At 46.2% G+C, this 17,448-nt stretch overlaps 1 protein-coding gene across 1 annotated transcript in view; it reads left to right on the top strand.

The window, feature by feature from the left end:
- Positions 1-17,448, top strand: part of PRRC2B (proline rich coiled-coil 2B) — a 327,590-nt gene that overhangs the window by 147,561 nt on the left and 162,581 nt on the right. Inside the window, exons 15-16 of the mRNA XM_082264226.1 lie at positions 4,925-6,865; positions 11,682-11,863. Coding sequence (XP_082120352.1) covers positions 4,925-6,865; positions 11,682-11,863 — 2,123 coding nt within the window. The remainder of the gene's footprint in view (positions 1-4,924; positions 6,866-11,681; positions 11,864-17,448) is intronic.

The raw sequence follows: 17,448 nt of genomic DNA, 5'->3' as shown, positions 1-17,448 counted from the left end.
CCTTCAGGTGAATGGACACTGGGCAAAAAGCAGAAATCCCCACCCAGACATAACTCCTCCCAGCTCAACAAAGCCGCAGCTTTGTGCTAGTGTCTGAAGATGATGGTAGCTTCCGTGATTCTTGAGTCTCTTTTTTTTTGGGCCTTTGTTCCTACATCTATGAGCCTGTTCATGCACCCTTACCAGGGCAGTGGTGTACTAAATCCAGGTCAGTCACTGTGGCCAGCAGACCATGAGGGGACTGTATTTAGACCCTACATGCAAGAGCGGACATGGCCTGTAATGTATACTGGATCCTGCAGGCAGTGACCTCTGGTGTACAGTACACTCTGATTTTGATGGCAGGGTGCCCTACAGGTCCAGGAAAATGATCCTCATGGAGGGGAGTCGAGTGCTTGAGGCCCTTCAGGACGTGCCAACAGTGATGGATGAAGTCTGGGTTTAAAATGGCCCTGCAGTGTGGACTGCTGAGTGCCTCTGTGCTATGCGAAGCTGTGGCAGCCCCTCTTTGTAGTGTTTTGGAGACTTTGGGCAGTCACGAGAGTGGCTGAATGATGTATATATATTTTTTTTTTAAGGAGTGCTATACAGACTGCAGCAATGTGTTTAAATGGGCAGTCCAGTACAGCATGTGCACTGACAATGTGACATTCTACACATGCGTGAACACCATTGTGACTCTGGTTCCCATACAAGTAGTTTCTGTATCAGACACTGACTCTAGCCTAGATCTGTGCTATCCTGCCTCCTACCAGCAATGTATGCATTGATATCTTCTCATCTGGACATAGCAAGTGCAGGGGCACTTGTCTTTTTGGGAGATGCTGCCACACACTTTCTGGTTTAGGCCAACAGCTGAATGGCCACTTTCTTCTGGGGTATATGGGCCCCATAGGGGTCTGATTAGCTCTACATGCCTGTCCTTATCTGCTGTCCCCACTGTTTCATAGGCCTAGTCTGCTTATTTCTCTTCGGTTCAGAATTCTGATTCAGAATACTTTATTAATCTTGAAGAGAAATTTAGGTTACAATTTATATTCAACGAAGAACAAACTAAAACACAAAAACAAATCTGAATCTCCACAAACAAGAAGTTAATATATACAATAACATGAACTGAAATGAAAAAAAAATTAATTAAATGCTATATTATAATAATCATCATACCATCCTATTAAACACTACTTTGAATAAGTAACACCAGTTGAACAAAAAAAAAAAATCAAACTACAAAAATGCAAATATTAGATTGCTTTCCCTAAATATTAGACCAAAGATTGTTACACCTAAATTAACCTAATACAAACCAGATACAGATGCACTTAAAAATCTGGATTATAAGTCCACGTTAAAACCCCTGTGTCCAGCACTCACAGAGAAGAAATATATAATTTGATGGCCAAAGACAAAAATGATTTCCTCTGTCGCTCTGTGGTGCATCGTGTTTGTAACAGTCTACCACTAAAGGTACTCCTCAGACTGACCAGTGTGTTGTGGAGTGTGTCTGCAAAAGCATCGGGAGGAATTTTTTGCAGCCATATCTAGACTGCAAACTTGGGCGCTCTTCTTACCCTTCTTCCCTTTTTAAAGTGGGATGAGGCGTCAAAGGAAACTCTGAAAAAGTAGGAAGTGGATATCATTGAAGACTGGGAATCCTCTGTAGATGAGCCCCTCCAGGCGCAATCCTTGGGTCCAGAACTGTACGGTGAGCAGAATCTTCTTCCCCTAAAGTCACTGGTTTTGGATCCTGGCAACCATCTAAAGTTCCCAAAGCCTTCCTAGTGCACCCTCACAAGGAGTGATGTGTGCTGATTGGGCTCACCTGGATAAGGGGGTTTTAATCACAAAAATGGTTGGCTCACCATTACCCCATGGAGGAAGTATCCTACAGAAAATGGAGCTCTCTGGCTGTTGACCTGGCTATTTCAGATTTATACGAGACCCTGATGATCCCTCTGGATGAGGTTCCAGTCTTTTAAAGAAGTCCAAGAAATGGTTCATTTTTAAAGCAGCCAGCCTTGGGCTCCACACCAAAGCTTAAGTCCTAGTTTTGTAAGAACTGGGCCCTGCTTCCTCCGGTTCTGGAGGCAAATCCTCCACTCAGTGCAGAGGCATCCCCACTCTCACCATTAAAGGGAGATGTCTATGATCCCTTGCAGCTGTTTGGTCTTGGGAAGTCACAGACAATTGAGTCTGCAGTGTGATGTTCAGAGGCTACAAGCTGGAGTTTTGCTGCTTTCCCCCTCCAATGCGTTATGGTTATGGTATCTTTGGATTCAAAAAAAGGACTGATTTTCTTTGTGACATTGGAAAAGACTGTTGTCCCAGGGGATCATTGCTCCAGTACTATTAGAGGACTCATGCCTTCTATTCCAACCTGTTTCCTGTTCTAAAGACAAACGCAGACGTCTGGCCTATTCTTGACCTCAAAGGTCTTAAGTTCCTGAAGTCACAAAAATTCATAGTGTCGGACCTTTGGAATTTAGTTCCGCCTCTAAGGTAGCCTATACATGAGTCTTCTTTTTTTTTTTTTTGTTCATTCAGCCAGCGGGTTGAATGAAAAAAGGCTTAATTCCCCCATCTACACATTTGAGGTGAATAGAATTCTCCCCGCTTAGCTATTGTATTCTTACAGCGGGGGGACTTCTCCACCATCTGAATACACCGATCAGCGCTGCTGGCTATAGCCAGTGGCACTGATCAAGTGGGGAAAATCTGACAGGCTGGTTTTGCAGATGTTGATTGAATTCTTTGCAACCCACCTGCCAAATAATGGATCGAATATGAGTTTGGTGCCTGCTGAATTAACTGAATTTCAATCCATGTATTGTCGTTTTAAGTCTGGACAACTTGGGTTTTGTCCTAGATACGACCCTGGCAAAGTTACTGCTCTATAGGAAAAATGCCTGTCTCCAAGTTAAGTTTGACTCTGTATGGATGCTAGAAGGTTTCCATATCTCGGTATGCATATAAAAGTGCTGGGGATGGTGGCCCCTTTTGATGCGGTCCCCAATGCCAAGTTTCACTCCAGAACTTTGCAGATCAATAACTTGTGGGTGCACTTGGATCTTGCAATGCATCTGAGTCCCAAGACCAGTTTGACGTTGAAATGATGTGAATCCACACAGATGTTGGATGCCAGGTAATCTTTCCTTTCCGATGAGTTGGTAGGTCTTAAATGATGGATGCCAGCCTGTTGGGCCGGGGATGTCTTTGGGAGAATCTCTCAGTTCAGGGAACGTGGTCATTAAAGGAGCAGACGTTTTTACGATCCACATCCTGGAACTGTGGGCGTTTTGGCAGGCTCTCATACACTGGTCTGTATGCTTTCATGCTCTCCCTGTCAGGGTGCAGTTAGACAATGCCATGGCTGTGGCATATATTAACCATCTTGGAGGGCGCAAGAAGACATGCTGCTGAGGAAGAAGCAGACCTGATCTTATCCTGGGCAAAACTGCATGTTCAGGCCTGCTCCTCTGTGCTCTTTCTCTTTGTGGAAAATTGGCAGGCGGATGTTCTCAGCTGAAAGTTTCGATTTAGGAGAATGGACCTTTCAACTAGAAGAGTTCAGAGATTTGTCTGTGCTGGGGAATGCTGGATGTGGATCGCTTGGTTACCAGATTCAATAGCAAGTTGGACAGTTTAATGTCCCGAGCCTCTGCAGGGCTAGAAAGTTGACCTCCGGAAAGATTTACAATCCTACATGGAAGGCTTATTTCACTTAGTGTGAAGCTCATAAGTGTCATTACCGACAATGTCGTGGGGCATGTTTTGGTCGGCCTTCTGTTTTGTCTGGGGGTGTCTTTTCTTGGCCGTGCATTCAGAGGCATATTGCATCTCATTCCTTAATTAAAGCCTTTGTTCAGAGTTTCACATGGATTGTTTCTCTTATGATTCTCCCTTTGTCTCCCTGGGACCTTCATTTGTTCTTATTGGTTTTGCAGACTTCTCTTTGAACCTCTGAGAAACTCCCGCCTCTTAATTGCAAGATTTTCTTTTTGGTTGCTATTACCTCTGCTCGCATTTTTCTGGTTCTTCACAAGGATAAGGTGGTGGTGATGCCTCGATCTTTACTATCTAAGGTAATTTCTTTTCACCCGATTGAGGACATTGTGTAGCCGTCCTTTTGTCTTATTAGAAGGTGCTTCACTCTTTGGAGGTTATTTAAGCTATTTATCTGAAGACTACAGCTTCGTTTGACAGTCTGATTTCCTGTTTGTTTAGCCTGAGGGCCCTTTGCAAGAGTCAGGCTGCTCAATCCACTATTCCTAGGTGAATTTGTCAGTTTTTTTCTCAGGCCTATGGTACCAAGGGCAAGGCTCCTTTTCCAATTAGGGCCCATTTCACCAAAGTGTCAGTGCTTCCTGGGTTATTCAGCATGAATCTTCGGTTTCTCTTCATACTTTTACTAGGTTGTAGCGGGTTGATGAGTATGCCTTTGCTGATGCAGAAGGTCTTGTAGACGGCTTTGTATTGGGGTTCCCCTCTTCTCTGCTTGGGGATTTTGGGTGTGTTGGCCTTGTTGCTGCTTAGTTCTTCCCTCATGTTCAGTGCTTTGGGACATCCCAAGTAGTCATTAATATTAACTCTTATGTGTCCGGTGATGTACAATTAAGAAATTAGGATTTTTGGTTTATCTGTAAAATCCTTTTCTTGAAGTACATCAAATTACATATAAATCTTTCTTTTCATGCTTTCCTCATTTGTCACAAAACCAAGGCTTGGTGAGGCTGTTAGGGGTTATGTCTGGTTGGGGACTTCTGCCTTTTTTGGTCAGTGTCCATTCACCTAAAGTGGCAGCGTAACCCAAAAGTCATGATTATGAACTCCTCAGTGTCCTGTGATGTACTCCAAGAAAAGGATTTTACAGGTAAACTATAAATCCTAATTTATGTGCTTACAGATTTTGTTTTCTGACTTTCAGGAATGAAAACTGTTACTCTGCTTCGAGGGAACGATCAGAGGGCACACATACCCACCATGAACCCTTAGAAGAGCGAGAAGAATATTTGCAATCCAGCAGTTATGAAAAGAAACCTAGTGGAAATTTCAGTTGCATCTCACCTCAGAGAAGGGGTCACGAAATCTCGTTCCAGCAAACAGAAAGTATGGCAGAGTGTGGAGTAAGCAAGGGGCAGCAAACTTGTGCACAGTCTAGGACCTCTGATTTTGTAAATAAGAAAGCTCAGTTTAATGGCTGGTGCTATGGTCATCAGAAGTCTTTGGATACATCCAGCAGTGTGGATGAAGAGCTTCCAAAAGAGGAGCAGGCAATGGGGTCTGGGTCTGAAACATGGAAAAAGGAAGATGGAGGAATACAGGACTCCACTGTGGAAACAGGTTGGCGGATAGAGTCAGCCAACACCAATAACCAGCAGCATTCGGAAAATACTGGGAGAAGCAGGCGATCCGGTCCAATAAAGAAGCCAGTTCTGAAGGCTCTTAAAGTTGAGGAGAAAGAGCTGGAGAAAGCAAAGCCTGAAACAAAAGAACCTCTTAAAACCATGAAAGAAAAGCTACTCTCTAAGCTGGATAGTGTGACGAAAGTAGAACCCCCTGCCCTAAGCTCTTCTTCCAGCTCGACTATAGAGGACAAGCCTCAGATACAGCCTCCTGTCCAGGATTTGGAGAAAGCCTCTCAAGAAAAAACTGAGCGAACCTGGAGCAGTAAGCCAGCTTCCCGTGATTCGAACCCTGCACCCCAAACCAAGAGGAGCAATTGGATTTTCATAGACGAAGAGCAGGCTTTTGGTAGTCGGGGCCATGGTCGTGGTAGAGGTAAAGGTTTTAGAGACTTTTCTTTCCGTGGAAGGGCTTCAGCTGCCTCTTACAATGGACAAAGAATGAGCAGAGGCCGGGCTCTTCGGGAATTCAATCCCCCTGAAGAATTCAGGGGCAAGGTTTCCCGAAGGCGTGTTGCTAGTGAAACACACAGTGAAGGGTCTGAATATGAGGAACTGCCCAAACGTAGGCGTCAGCGGGGAGCGGAGGATAGAAACGAACCTCCCCGTGTTGAAAGAGAAACTGAAGACTCAAAAGGAGACTTCCAAGGTTCATGGAGGTCTAATAGAAATTACTCAGATGAACCAAATAGTGTTGACTCAAAATCCAGGGCCCCAAGGGCCTTTGGCAGATCCCTTCCACCGAGACTTAGCAACAGTTACAGCAGAAGACCGTTCACATCCAAGGATTCTACACACTGGAGTTCCAAATCTGGAGGTTCCTCTTGGCAAGAGTACAATGCACCAACTGCGTCTTATGGATCCCGCCATAACACAGACAGAGACTATGTGCATGACTATAGGTATTCTGATTCCTACCACAACAGAGGTTTTGATGAAGCCCAAGATGATAGGCGGTCTGTTTTTCAAGATGATTGCTCAGATAGGGATAGTTTAGAGAAAAGGTCTTTTGGAAGACGAAGGCCTCCTCGTCAAGACAAGCCTCCCCGATTTCGGCGCCTAAGACAAGAGAGAGAGACTCTTGGTCAGTTGACTGGTGAGGAAATGAGCAGTGCTGTAAATGATCATGACCATTGGCAGGCCCGTTCCAAATTATCATTGGGTGAAATATCTGGACCACCAGAGAGATCTTACCATAATGCTGACCATGTCAATGAAGACTGGGAAACTGCATCCGAGAGCAGTGACTTTAGTGAGAAAAGGCCTGGGGATCTGGATGGTGAAGGGAACCTCTCTGGAAATTGCTTTTCTGAAAAGAGAGAGTTATCCAAGAGGAGTTTCTCTAGTCAGAGGCCACTAATGGACCGCCGCAAAGTTGAATCTTCTAATTATGAAGAAAAGCCATTGAAAGTCAGCGGAAATTCCCATAATGACTACCAGAGCTCTGCTTCACTGAAGAGCAGGTATTGGAATTTTGTTTTTCCTGTGAAAAACTGCATATCTATAAAATAGTGTAATGCAATGCATTTACCTCTACATCCAAAGGTCATAATCAGTGGCATGGGTGGCATACAGTCTTGGATATCTTGTCACAAATGCTAATCTTGCATACTCAATACAAGTATCCAAGAGAAATATTAAGGGTACACCAGACAGTGCAGATAATCAAGTTAAATGTTTATAATATAGCACACACATAAAAGGGTATCTGATTTTATACTAGGATATAAGCAGCTAGAATTATCCTAATTTAATGGAATCTGCTGTACCCTCTGCCAGGATAAATCTCACATCAAACAGCAAATGTAAGGACACAGGCATCTTTCTTAAGAAGGAGGTGGTGGTGTTTTTACACTTGCCATTTTATGTCCCTTAGGCGGTCCTCCTGGTAAGCTTGAGGGTATTCTGGAGTTTGCTCATCCCAGTAAAATGTATAGCTATTTGGGTTTTATTCAGCTGTATTTTTTTTGCTGGCTTAGAGTGGGTGAATAAGAATTTGAATAAAAATAATTGTTCCTACTGTCCTTTCATTTTGAACGGTCTGTATTAAAGTATCACTAAAGGCAAAACTTGTTTTCTTTTTTTTTTTTTTTTTCCATTTTGGAGTAAGGTAGGGTTATAACCCCACCATTTTCCCCCATCTGTGTTTTATTGGGGAGCTCTCCCTTCACTTATGTCCTGAAGCCAGAACAGGAAATCCCTCCTAAGTGAGGAAATCCTAGTTTGTCCCATTGGAAGTTTTCCTCTCTAGTCTTGTTACGATCTCAACTCAAAGTTTTGGAATTTCTTTTACTTTGACTTTTGATGAGAACTGCGACAGGACTCCTTAATGGGGGGGGGGGGGGGGGGTACAGACAGCAATACAAACTGACAGGCACTTTATTCCCTCTCAAATCGATTCAAAACTAAAAAAAAAAAAGTTGCCTTTTGTAGCACTTTACCATTGCATCCCTTGATCTTCTGTACTACTTTCAGTGGCAGCTTGTAAAACAATAAAAGTTGGACAAAGATCTTGTCAGCATACTTCAGTGTTTGTAACTGATGGTGGCTGTTTTCCCTTAGTCTGGCTGGTCAGTTGGCAGCCATGTTTGTGTAGCCAGATGATGTCACAGGGGCCATTTTCCCCTAGTCTGGGAGATGCTGGAGACAACTGAAGCCTTTTGGGGTTGCCAAAGCTCCTGTTCTTCCTCCTACTGCTTAGTTTCCTCTTCCTGTGCCCGGGACATATGAAAAGGGATAGCGTTCATGGTGCTGGGTTTGAAATTTCGGCGCTCCTGTGGTCGGTTGGGTGATTCTTATGGAGCCTCAGGGTCACATCTACCCCTCATGGAGGTGGCAGGTCCCTCGGAACCACAGCTTCCCATGGTTGCAGCGACGGTGGTCCTGCAGTTCTTAGTGTCCCGAGTGGAAGTGGCATGTGGGCAAAGGCCCGGGAGGAAATGTCCCCCTCCTTCCCCTACTCAGGCTGTCTTATCTGATTCTGAGCCTGATGCCGTCGTGGATGTGGCCTGTCCAGGGGGTTTTAATATCACTCCCCCCTGATGCATCCGATAGGATGATTTCTCCGTGGTCGCAGCAGCACTGCAGTGCGTGAGACTTTAAAAATGGAGGATGCGGCTGATGTAGCCACGGATGTGGCTGTGTCGTTTGGTACACACAATTCTGAGCGTACTGCAAAGGTGTTTCCTTATGTGCCTTATTTTGACAGGTTTTCATGTAAGGAATGGGAACAATCAAAACTAACCTTTGTGGTCCCCAAACGTTTGGCTGTACGTTACCCTTTTGAGGAGCCACTTTTAAAAAAAGTGGTCTAGTCCACCAGTTGTGGACCCTTCTGTTTACAGGTTGAAAAAAATGCAACCATGATCCCAGTAGAGGAATCCTTGTCCTTTTAAGGACCCGACTGAAAAGAAAGCAGAGGCTGTGGCACACAGCATGTTTACTATGGCTGGTTCGGCATTGCAGCCAGTTTTTGTCTCAGCCTTGGTGTCTCCGACCCTATCTGAATGGGCCAAGTTTTTGCGCCAGGGCCTGGCGGGTGAGCAGGTCTCCACTGCTTATGTTGATTTTGCGGACCATTTGGTCCATGGGTTGCAGTTTATTTGTGATGCAGCTTTGGATACAGCTCCTGTGCTGTCCAAACTTAGTTTCAGTGGTGGTTATTAGGCGCGTGCTGTGGCTTAAGAATTGGTCCGCAGACCAAGCCTCTAAGAAAGCTCTCATTGATCTGCCCTTTAAAGGCTATTGCTTGTTTGGGGCTACCCTGGATGACATCATTAAGGGTATCACGGGGGGGAAGAGTACCTTCCTGCCACAGTCAAGGAAAGGGAAGGAGGCCCGTCGCAGACGGTGGCCCTCCTTCTCAGCCCATAGAAAATTATTTTGTGCTTCTGGGATGGAGAATAAGGGAAATCTTTTAAATCTTCCCCTGGAGGTTCCAAGCAACCTTGGTCAGGTAAGCCTAGCGCTAGCTTCCCCGGACCAGCAGCCAAGACTCCTTCAGTATGATGGTCTACCCTCACCCATTATTGGGATAGGGAGGACATCTTCGCTGGTTTCCGGCCCAGTGGACTTCTTTGGTGAGCGTCAAGGAGATCTGCAAAATGTTTCTTTTGTGGGTACCCTGAAAGGGGGACAAAGTTTGTCCTTTTCAGGTTTTTTAGGTCCTGAGTCTCCTTGTGCGGATTTAATTCTTGCAAAGATTCAGGTGATATCTGAACTACCTAAAGGTCCCCCCTAGCCCAGTCTAGGGAATTCATTTACCTAGGTCTGATTTTAATTCTGACCAGGGTGGTCCTTCCTCTGTACAAATTTTAGGAACCACAGGCCGTGACTTACTGGTTGCCATCAGACAGTTCTCTCTCCCGATTTGCATACAGGTTCTGGTGGTATCCACCTTCAAGACCGTTCTGTTTGGGCAGTCCTACATGCAGCTCCTTTAGCAGGTTCGGCTCCACAGGAGGATATCGAAGTTCGTGACGAGGTCACGGGGTCCTCTCACAGATGCCGCAGGTGTCCAAGGGCAATGGTTAGGCCAGTATCATCCTCGGCTAAGGCTTCTTCCGCAGTTCCTGTGAGCATTTAAGAGTGAGGATCTTTCAATCATCCTTTCAATCATCCTGGTGGCTGTAAAGGGGGTCTTCCTCTCAGAGAAGACCAGTTGTCCCGAGGGCTGATCTACCATCCTGCTTTAGTCACTGGTTTTAATGGCTTAGCTATTAAAAACCAGGTACTGAGGGATAGAGGTCTGTCTGGATCAGTGATCCCTACCATGGTGAAGGCGGAAAAGTCATCTTCCAGCAAGATATACCATTGTACGTGGAAAGCGTACATTTCTTGGTGTGAGTCGATTGACGTTAATCCTCAATCCTTTTTTGCGGCTAGGATCCTAACCTTTCTTCAACAGGGCGTTGATACGAAGTTGGCCTTAAGTACTATCAAGGGCCAGGTGTCTGCCTTGGCAATATTCTTTCAACGACCCCTAGCCACGCACTATTTAGTTTGTACCTTCATTTAAGGAGTTCGACATGTGGCTCCACCTGTACGATCCCTTTTGCCACCATGGGATTTAAATGTAGTACTTTTGGTTCTCCAGATACCTCCATTTGAGAATATTTGGAAGATTCCCTTGCCTACGTTATGCCAGAAGGTGACATTGGTGGCTATTACTTCGGCTCACAGGGTATCAGAATTGGTGGCATTTTCCTGTCGCAGTCCTTTTTTAGTGGTCCATAGTGATAAAGTGGTTCTTCGTCCCTGTCTATCATTCCTGCCCAAAGTTGTCTCTAACTTCCATAAGGACATTATGTTGCCTTCCTTGTGTCCAAAGCCAGCTCATCCCAAGGAATTTGCTTTGCATACCTTGGATGTGGTTCATGCGATTCTGGTTTATCTGCCAGCTACGAAGTATTTTCGAAGGTCAGACTTGCTTTTTGTGGTTATGGACAGACCAAGAAAAGGGCTGGCCGCTTCTTAGGCTACCATTTCCAGATGGGTCAGACAGACAGTGACTCAAGCCTATTCCATTAAAGGTCCGGTTCCACCTTTCCCTGTCACAGCGCATTCTACTCAGGCGCTCAGTGCTTCTTGGGCCTTCCATCATCGGGCTTCAATATCCCAAGTTTGCAAGGTGGCCACTTGGTCGTTCATGCATACTTTCACGAAATTCTATAAGGTTGTAACTTTGGCATCTGCGGATGCTTCTTTTGGCCGCAAAGTTTTGCAGGCTGCTGTTTAAGAGGGGCTGTTCCCTCTTGAGGGATGTTTTTTCTTTAAACCTATTATTTTTCAGACGGGACTCCTGTGTCCTGGTTAAGGGCTCTTATGTTTAGTCTTGAGTTATTTTGCCCACCCCCATTTTCCATTTTGGCACTGTTTTTGGACGTCCCACTAGCTATGATTTATGGAGCGCTGTGTCCGTCGACACAATGAAAGGGAAAATGGGATTTTTGTACTTACTGTAAAATCCATTTCCCTGAGTTCGGACACAGCACCCACCCCTCTATGGAGTTTGATACTTTTAATACTGCTTGCTACTAAACTGATTACCTAGAGCAGAGAGAGGGGTTATATACCTAGCTGAGGACGGCCCATGGGCTTAGCCAGGTCTTTTTTATTCTGCCTAGACCTACTCCTGGAGGAGACAATATAACCCAGTAGTTAAGATTTATGGAGCACTGTGTTCGTCGATAAACTCAGACAAATGGATTTTACGGTAAGTACAAAAATCCAATTTTTTCAGTGTAAGTTTGTTTACTTTTTTCTATTTCCTTCTTTTAGTTGCTGTTCTGAAGAGTCCTATACTCAAGAGAGCAGTCACCATCGCTATGGGTTGGAAAGGTCTGTACAGTGTGACAATGGAGACACCTCAGTGAAAAAAACAGAAAGGGACTCCAGACCATCTGGGCTTAAAGGAAATGAAAAATCTGAAGCTATCTCTGGATTTGATCTGAAATATGGAGGTAATCATGATGGACTGTGTACTGCGACATCTCCGGTTTTTACACCTTTAATAAGTCTTTAACCATTGACTGTACCTGGAAGGGTAGCTGAGACCCCATGATGGTAGATTGCTGTGACTGAGCAGGGATAGAAATTTCCTGCACAGAACCATACCCTACCAGTTTTGTGTGGCAGTGAACAGAAAAGTACCATTGTGGCACTTGATGCTGATGCAACCTACCTGCAAGTATCTGTTAGTGCTCTCAAAATGCAGGGTCCAAATATTTGGTAATTGGCTTTATTTTGGCTTCTTTCCCCATACTAAGTGAAAAAACTTTAAAGGAAAGTAATTCATAAACCAGTGATATATACTATCAAAATTATTACACAATACAAATACATCCAGCAAAGCTTTATTTGGCTGATAACCCAGGGGGCAAATGCTTAACACCATACCCAGGAATAAAAACAAAACCAATGAAGGCAGAAAGGGGATATGCCCCAAACTTGTATAGGTACTGGTAAGTATAGTTTGAAAATTAAACACTGACCAATTGCTTGAGAAAGTCATGTTTAAGCAGATGAAAAACATTGCAGACTAACTGGTATGCCTGCCCTGGGACCTGAGCAATTGATTTGTGTGCTATTCACACATACATCTATGGCATTTTTATGATCTATCTCATGGAGAGTTTCACTATACACCTTGGTGGATGGCAAGACATATTTGTATATACTGTGTGTGTGTGTGTGTGTGTGTGTGTGTATATATGTATAGAGTATCTCACAAAACTGAGTACACCCCTCACATTTTTGTAAATATTTTATTATATCTTTTCATGTGACAACACTGAAGAAATTACACTTTGCTACAATGTAAACTAGTGAGTGGTACAGCTTGTGTAACTTTGCTGTCCCCTCAAAATAACTAAACACACAGCCAATAATGTCTAAACCTCTGGCAACAAAGGTGAGTACACCCCTTAGGGAAAATGTCCAAATTGGGCCCAATCAGCCATTTTCCCTCTCCGGTGTCATGTGACTCGTTAGTGTTACAAGGTCTCAGGTGTGAATGGGAAGTCATATTTTTGTAAATGTTTTATTATATCTTTTCATGTGTCAGTCAAGTGAAAAAATTACACTTTGTTACAATGTAAAGTAGTGAATGTATAGCTTTTAAAACGGTGTCAATTTTCTGTCCCCCCTCAAAATAACTCAACACAGTCATTAATGTCTAAACTGCTGGCAACAAAAGAGAGTACACCCCTAAGTGACAATGTCCAAACTGTGCCCAAAGTGTCAATATTTTGTGTGGCCACCATTATTTTCCAGCACTGTCTTAACCCTCTTGGGCATGGAGTTCACCAGAGCTTCACAGGTTGCCACTGAAGTCCTCTTCCACTTCTCCATGATGACATCACGGAGCTGGTGAATGTTAGAGGCCTTGCGCTCCTCCACCTTCTATTTGAGGATGCCCAACAGTTGCTCAGTAGGGGTTAGGTCTGCAGACATGCTTGGCCAGTCCTTCACCTTTACCCTCAGCTTCTTTAGCAAGGCAGTGGTCGTCTTGGAGGTGTGCTTGGGGTCGTTATCATGTTAGAATACTGCCCTGGGGCCCAGTCTCCAAAGGGAGGGAGATCATGCTCTGCTTCAGTATGTCACAGTACATGTTGGCATTCATGGTTCCCTCATGCTTGTCACCATCTGAACCAAATAAGTTTATCTTGGTCTCATCAGACCACAGGACATGGTTCCAGCAATCCATGTCCTTAGTCTACTTGTCTTCAGAAAACCGTTTGCGGGCTTTCTTGTGCATTATCTTTAGAAGAGTCTTCCTTCTGGGACGACAGCCATGCAGACCAATTTGATGCAGTGTATGGCGTATGGTCTTAGCACTGACAGGCTGACCCCCCACCCCTTTAACCTCTGCAGCAATGCTGGCAGTACTCATAGGTCTATTTCCTAAAGACAACCTCTGGCTGTGACGCTGAGCACCTGCACTCAACTTTTTTGTTCAACGATGGCGAGGCCTGTTCTGAGTGGAACCTGTCCTGTTAAACTGCTGTATGGTCTTGGCCACCGTGCTGCAGCTCAGTTTCAGGGTCTTGGCAATCTTTTTATAGCCTAGGCCATCTTTATGTAGAGCAACCATTCTATTTTTACACAATGAGGGGGGGCGAAGTGGGACTTTAACGGTGCAAAATGATGGAGAAAAATCTGAATTCTCAAAAATTGTACATTTTATTACACATAGAAGGTGAGGACAAGACAATACATCAATATAAAATGATAAAATCAAGAAAATGCACTCGAAAATATCAACTCTACATGTTTCGCCATCTTCATAATAGCTTCTTCAGGAGTTTTCATAGATATTTCTCGAGAGTGAACATTTCTTAAAATAACCTGAACCCTTTCTTATGCCGGAGGTGGAGGCAACACAAGTGACGCCACCAAAGCGAGCACAGAGGGGGAGGGGAACCGAGACATCCAACCTCTTAAAGTTGACCCATAGAGAGGGTGACAGCCAAGCTGATTATGATGAATGTGCACTTAATTCACTGAGTACCCCAATGTCAAAACAAGGGACAGGGAGGGAAAATAGTGTTCCCTTGATATCCCCAAATGGGAGGTATCTCCTAAGTTAGCAAACTGGGCACATAAATTGTCATGCAGTATTCATAAGTACACCGCCATTGTAATTGAACAGATTTTCCAAAAGTGCGCTCAAATGAAGGAGACGCAAGTGGTCTCGAAGTTCATATGTCGTTCCCCGGTGAACGACATTGTGGGTCCTTTCGTGCCTTAGGGGCGCAGGACAAGGGTTTAATGCCCTCCGGTGGTCACAAGAAGCTGTGGTCGGGTGAGCCTAAGGCCGGTTTGTCTGGCCTGGCGGCTCAGTCCACCTCTTCCTGCAGGGATGCCCTAACCCCTCTTAGGGGTGGGGGGACGTCTGCGTTGCTTTCAGGAACCCTGGTTGTCCAGCATTCAGGACAGGGGGGTTCACGAGCTGCTTTGTTTCAGGGTACAAGATCGGGTTTCGATCTCGCCCCGCAGACAGGTTCTTCCTGTTGTCTCTCCAGCTGCCTCCTGCTCGTTTCATGGGGGCAGGGCGTGTTCTGCTCGCCCATGGAGTCTGTGTTCGTGTTTTCACAGGGCGGTTTTCAAGTTTTTTTTCTTCCACCCTGTTCATGGTGCCCAGAACAGGGGAGCACAGTGCGTCCGCTTCGGGACTTGAAGTCTCTGAACAGCTTTGTGCTGGTGCAGAAGTTCTGGATGGAATCCCTCAAAGCCGGTCGTAGGGTCCTTGGGTCCAGGCGACTTCCTGGCCTCCCATCGCCTTGCTGGATGTGTGTCTACACATCCCGATCTACGAGGATCCTCAGAGATGTTTCCGCTTCGTAGTGGCAGGGGAGCTTTACCAGTTTTGTGGCATTACCCTTCGGTTTCGCTTCGGCTCCCAGGGTTTTCACCAAGATTTTGGCTCCGGTGCTTTAATGGGGGATTACTGCGTTTAATGAGGATTGCGGTCCTCGGTTGTCTGGCCGACCTCCTGTTAAGGTTGAGCTTGTGTGCCACTTTGTCGAGTTTTCTGGCCATGCCGGTTTCAGACACTCCGGGAGTTCGGGTGGACCATCAGTTTTCAGTAGTCAGCACTGACTCCTTCAGTTCGTCTTCAGTACCTGGGGATGGTCCTGGACTTGGCTCAGGTGCAAGTTTTTCTTCCGGGGGACACACTCCAGACCCTGTGGGACGGGATCGGATCCCCCAGAGACAACAATCTCTCCTCCTTGCGGACCTATATGCGGTCTCTGGGTCTGATGGTTTCGGCTTTCAAAGCTGTCCTGTTTGCTCATTTCACACCAGGACCCTGCCAGCGGGGAACCTGGCCAGATGGGACAGAACGCCTCAGTCGTTGGACAGGAGGATTTCTCTGAGCCACCAAATGCGGTTGGATCTTTTGTGGTGGCTCCGGTCGCCGACCCTGACACAGGGCCACTCCTTCCGGCCTCTGCTGTGGACAGTGCTCACCATGAATACCAGCCTGTTGAGCTGGGGAGGAGTCCTGGGCACGCTTTGTGTCCAGGGGTCGTGGTCGGCAGTGGAGGCCTCCTTTGCCGATAAACGTCTTGGATCTCCGTGCGATCAAGCTTTGTCTGTTCCGTTGGGCTTCTCAGCTTCAGGGATGTCTGGTTCGAGTACAGGCGGACAATGCCACGGCTGTGGCTTATATCAAACACCAAGGGGGCACCAAGAGTGCCCGGGTGGCCAAGGAAGTGGCCGTGATTCCGTCCTGGGCCGAATTGCACATTCCGGCGACTTCGACTGTTCACATTCCGGGTGTGGATAACTGGCAGGTGGACTATCTGAGTCGCCAGGCCTTGGACCAGGCAGAATGGTCCCTGCATCCGGAGGGGTTTCACCTCCTTTGTGCCCGGTGGGGGACTCCGGATGTGGATCTGTTCGCATCCCGTCTCGAAAATGAGGTGGGACAGTTCGTGGCCGGACCTCGCGATCCTCTGGCGGATCCCACAGATGCGTTAGGGGTGTCTAGGCACCGGTATCGGCTGATGTATTTCTTCCCTCCGATTCAACTGTTGTCCAGGTCCCTTCGCAGGTTGGCGTCGGAACGGATACCATTCATTCTGGTGGCCCCAGACTGTCCACGCCGGTCCTAGTACGTACGCGGACATCGTTCAGTTGTCCGTTGGGCCTCCCTGGCGGCTTCCGCTGAGAGTAGATCTTCTGTCTCAAGGGCTGATCTTCCATCCTGCTTTACGGTCTCTGGCTTTAACGGCGTGGCTGTTGAAAGCCAGGTCTTGAGCGATTGGAGTCTTCTGACTGCGGTCATCCCTACCTTTTATTGAAGGCTTGTAAAGCTACTTCTAGAAGGATTTATCATCGCACCTGGAAAGCGTATATTGCCTGGTGCGAGTCGCATGGTTTCCATCCTCGCTTCTTCTCGTGGCAAAGGTTTTGGCCTTCCTGTGGGAAGGGGTGGATCAGCATTTGGCGCTGACCACGATCAAGCGTCAGTTGTCGGCCTTGGCCGTCATTTTTCAACGTCCCCTGGCGTCAAATTCTTTGATTCGCACTTTCATTCAAGGGGTTCGGTATCTTGCTCCCCCGCCTCCCTGAGACCTGAATTTGGTGTTGTCTGTGTTGCAACGACCTCCCTTTGAGAACATCAGAGATATTCCTCTGCCTGTTTTGTCCCAGAAAGTTGGTTTTCTGGTGGCTATCACGTCTGCTCGCAGAGTGTCTAAATTGGCGGCTTTGCCTTGCCATTCTCCTGATCTGGTGCCTCATAGGGATAAAGTGGTTCACTTTTATTCCCAAGGTGGTTTCCTTGTTCCACCTCAATGAGGTTATCGTGTTGCCTTTGCTTTGTGCGAAGCCCAAGCATCCCAAGGAGGTGGCTTTGCATTCCTTGGATGTGGTCCGGGCGGTCAGGGTTTACCTGTCTGCCACAGAATCTGTTCGGCAGTCTAATTCCCTGTTTGTTCTTCCTGAGGGACCTCGGAAAGGCTCGACCACGTTGGCGGCATCCATTTCTCAGTGGATCAGACAGACGATTGTTCAGGCCTGTTCCGTCTTGGGTCAG

This window comes from Pelophylax lessonae (genome assembly GCF_965119305.1).
Source record: "Pelophylax lessonae genome assembly, chromosome: 7".
NCBI classification, from domain to species: domain Eukaryota; kingdom Metazoa; phylum Chordata; class Amphibia; order Anura; family Ranidae; genus Pelophylax; species Pelophylax lessonae.
This window is presented reverse-complemented; position numbering and strand designations above follow the sequence as displayed.